The 3389-nt window shown below is 40.7% G+C and overlaps 1 protein-coding gene across 3 annotated transcripts in view; it reads left to right on the top strand.

Annotated features, from left to right (window-relative positions):
* The window catches only part of limk1a (LIM domain kinase 1a), a 56415-nt gene that overhangs the window by 35921 nt on the left and 17105 nt on the right, over window positions 1–3389 (top strand). Inside the window, exon 1 of one of the 3 annotated variants that reach the window (XM_032505603.1) lies at window positions 2461–2631. The exons of the other annotated variants lie outside the window; for them this stretch is intronic. Coding sequence (XP_032361494.1) covers window positions 2569–2631 — 63 coding nt within the window. The 5' untranslated portion in view covers window positions 2461–2568. Of the gene's footprint in view, window positions 1–2460; window positions 2632–3389 lie in introns of those variants that run through there. 3 annotated transcript variants of the gene reach the window in all.

Raw genomic sequence — 3389 nt, 5'->3', positions numbered from 1 at the left:
ACAAGAGCGGGAAAACACAGGAAGTAAGACTAGACAACAAAACAGAAAACCTCGACTGTCAAAATACGAAACGACACAAGACAGGAACTATAACTAGACAAGACAAGGGAGCGAACACGGACACAACAGAAAACCAGACTACCAAATTAAAACAGAAACCTACACAAAATGTTTATTTGAATATTTGATCAAGCAGTCTACAACAAGTCAAACCAGGACTTTGTCGGCTACGCAGGTTTAAGAAAAATTACTGAAATACACACTCTGTGTTCATAAAAATGGAAGTTAATGTTAAAAGAGAGTTGTACCTAGTGCATATAATTTCACCCTTCATTGTGTTTATATGCTTGTAGTCTAGATAAATGGATGCACATTGCCGGGATATAGCCTGGCATCTGGCATAGTTCTCAATTTCCGGATGTCCCTCAATCATCTCCGCAATCTATTTTGCAAGGGCACCATTGTTGCATCCGGTGCTTAGTGCCTCCCAGGACAGTTGTGATTGGTTTAAACAAGCCACAGTTTTTTTTCTCCTATCTCAGAATAGATAAGTGGTGTAGCCAGACCATACTTCAGCACTGACACACCGTAGTGGAGATAGGGCTGGCAATGCGAGATTAATGTGCTGGAAACAATGCTGTTATGGATTTTTTCACTTTACATGTACAACAAGATAGCAAATTAGATAATAAAGAACATTGGTCCTCATTTACCAATATCTTCCTAAGTTTTCTTTTAAATATGTTCTTAACAAAGTCCTTAAGTGTATGTCTGATTCATGACGTGTTCTTAAAGGGCAATTCCGGTGCAAAATGAACCCAGGGGTTAATGACACATGGGTCCCGAGTCTTCCGTTCTCTGGGATATGTTTTCATACTAATCGAATGTGCCCAGTTTTATCTCTAACCGCTAGTTAGCTTATAACGCTAGTAGTCAGGACATGGAGGGAGTAAAATAAATTTATTTCTATACCACTAACAAGGCTCAAAATAGCATCACACTTCCACTGTAGCATAATGAGGGTCTCTAAATGTAAACCAAAGCATTGAGAACTTTGTAAGTGTACAGACAGTTTATTTAAAAGATAGTTTATAAAGACCGTACCGTTTGAGTAAACAGGCAGGCGCCATCTTGGGTGTTCGGCATTTGACTGATCATGACTGATTTCCCAAGATGGGGCCTGCTTGTATACCAAATGGTACTGTCTTTATAAATTGTAATTTTTTATTTTTTTCTCTAATGTAGCATGAAAACATATCCAGGATAACGGTTGACTCAGTACCCATGTGTTAATAATAATAATAATAACCTGTAGGATCATTTTGTGCCAGAATTGTCCTTTAAACAGCAGAATTGCTCGCAGGTGTGTTCTTAGAATGATGAATCTCAATGTCTTCATATTCGTAATTGAAAGCTTGTACCCGTTGCTCCTATTTAGCATAGGTAAACGCTAAGGTTAATTCCCATAAAAGGTCATGAGATGGCAGGGCCATCGTGTGCACACTAAGATAAATGTCCAAAAGACATGGCAAAGACTGTGGAGGCCTGGACTCCCAAAGAAAGAAAAACCTCAGTAATTCTGAAGTGGAGGACATCATATTTAGCAGCGTCAGCAGTGCATACTAAGCACTAAAACTAAAACCGATTTACTACTCATTAAGTAAACGCTGTAGCCGGAGAATGGTGCAGAACTGATGAAGTAGAAAAGAAATGGTTTTATCTGAAATCGGAGGGAAAACAAATTATTTCAAAACATAGAAAATATACTGTTGCCTTTTAAATAGTGTGATCAATCACTTATCATTGGATGGCAAAGCCAGGCAAGTTTATTTATATAGGCCTAGCACAATTCATACACAATGGCAATTCAAAGTGCTTTACAAATGAGCAGCTTTACAAAATGGAGAGAAGTGTTGAATTTTAAATTAGAACGGGAGAAAATGGTATAGCTACTTTTTTTGCGCAAACATGTCAGCTCTAAATTATGCGTAAGAGTGCTCTTGTGTGTGCATAGATTCTGTTCTTACCTAAGAACAAATCCCAAATAAGAAAACATTGGTGAATTCCAGAATCATCGTGAAAAATTTGTTCTGAAGAAGGTTTGGTGAATGAGGCCTATTATTTCCCCCACATAAGCCTGTTACTGTCACACTGCTAGTTTTCACTGTTTTTGAAATGTGATTGCAGGAATTGGGGCAGCACGGGAAAGGATCGGGAGTGAGAAGTGGGGGTGTGTGGTTAAAGAGCCGGGTGGCACGTGTGCTAGAGTGGGCAGGGCCAAACAGGAAACGATGAGGTCATAGCAAAAGTGAAGAGGAAGGCAGGGTGGGAGGGGGAGAGCCAGGAGGAGTGACATTGATTCAGAGATGAGCTCAGCTGCAAAGGCGTGGGCTGCTCTCTCTCTCTCTCTCTCTCTCTCTCTCTCTCTCTGTCTCTGTCTCTCTCCTCCCTCCCCCCTGCAGCTCCGTCTCTCTGGCCGGTTTAGCCTATGCCAGTGTTTTGTTGTGACAGCGCCTGCCTCACTAGAATGAACTAGAACAGCGAGGAGAATCGCCAGCTCTTGCTGATATGGTGGGAGACTTGTTTTTCTGGAGCTTCTGCTGTCTCAGGCTGTGGAAAAGAGATAAGAAGGTGAGGATGTTCACTGCTGCTGCTCTGGGTTACTGGGTCTCTAATGGGTGATGTACAGTCGTACACGAGCCGGTGAGGTGGCAGGGAAGGAAGTCTCAAGTGGCTGGTTGAGATGGTTTGCCGGTTGCTCCTGCAGAGATTCTCTCCATCTTTATCTCTTTGATTATATATTTCAACTAGATCCTGTATGCTGCTGTGTTTTGTATGACATTGTAAATTGGGTTAGTGTATTGCCTAATAACTGATCTGAATTCTTTCTGTACGATGCATTTTTTTTCCATGCCATGAAGAACTGATGAGCCATGGCACACGTGCTATTTATAGAGAGCATTCTTCCTCAGATAAAAGTAGCATTTAAAGTGTGAGTGCACACATTCAGAGAACAACAGTTGTTTTGTCACTACACTGTGTTATTTTTTTATTTACCACTTACCACTCTGTAAACCACAGTGGATGCGAGACTTAGAAAAAAGAAGCTGAATAGATTGCCAGCATTTCTAAAGTGGAGGCCTGTGTATACTGTGATACTGTACTGTTTGTAGCTGAACGGGGGTTTCCATTCAGACAGCATCAATGGGGCCTACTGTCTTCTCTCTCAGGCTTTCAGTCTAATTTTATTTGACTAAATAATGTCTTCTGTAGAATGTCTAAAAGGGAACCAGGATCTTTTTTTTCACTGGCCTTTTATCAACTCCAATAGTCTTGATTGCATTAGTGCAAAATCTTGATCATATTGTGTATTTATCAGTCTATTTGCG

This window comes from Etheostoma spectabile, chromosome 3 (assembly GCF_008692095.1).
Source record: "Etheostoma spectabile isolate EspeVRDwgs_2016 chromosome 3, UIUC_Espe_1.0, whole genome shotgun sequence".
NCBI classification, from domain to species: Eukaryota; Metazoa; Chordata; class Actinopteri; order Perciformes; family Percidae; genus Etheostoma; species Etheostoma spectabile.
The sequence above is the reverse complement of the archived record's forward strand: the minus strand, read 5'-3'. Positions and strand labels throughout refer to the sequence as shown.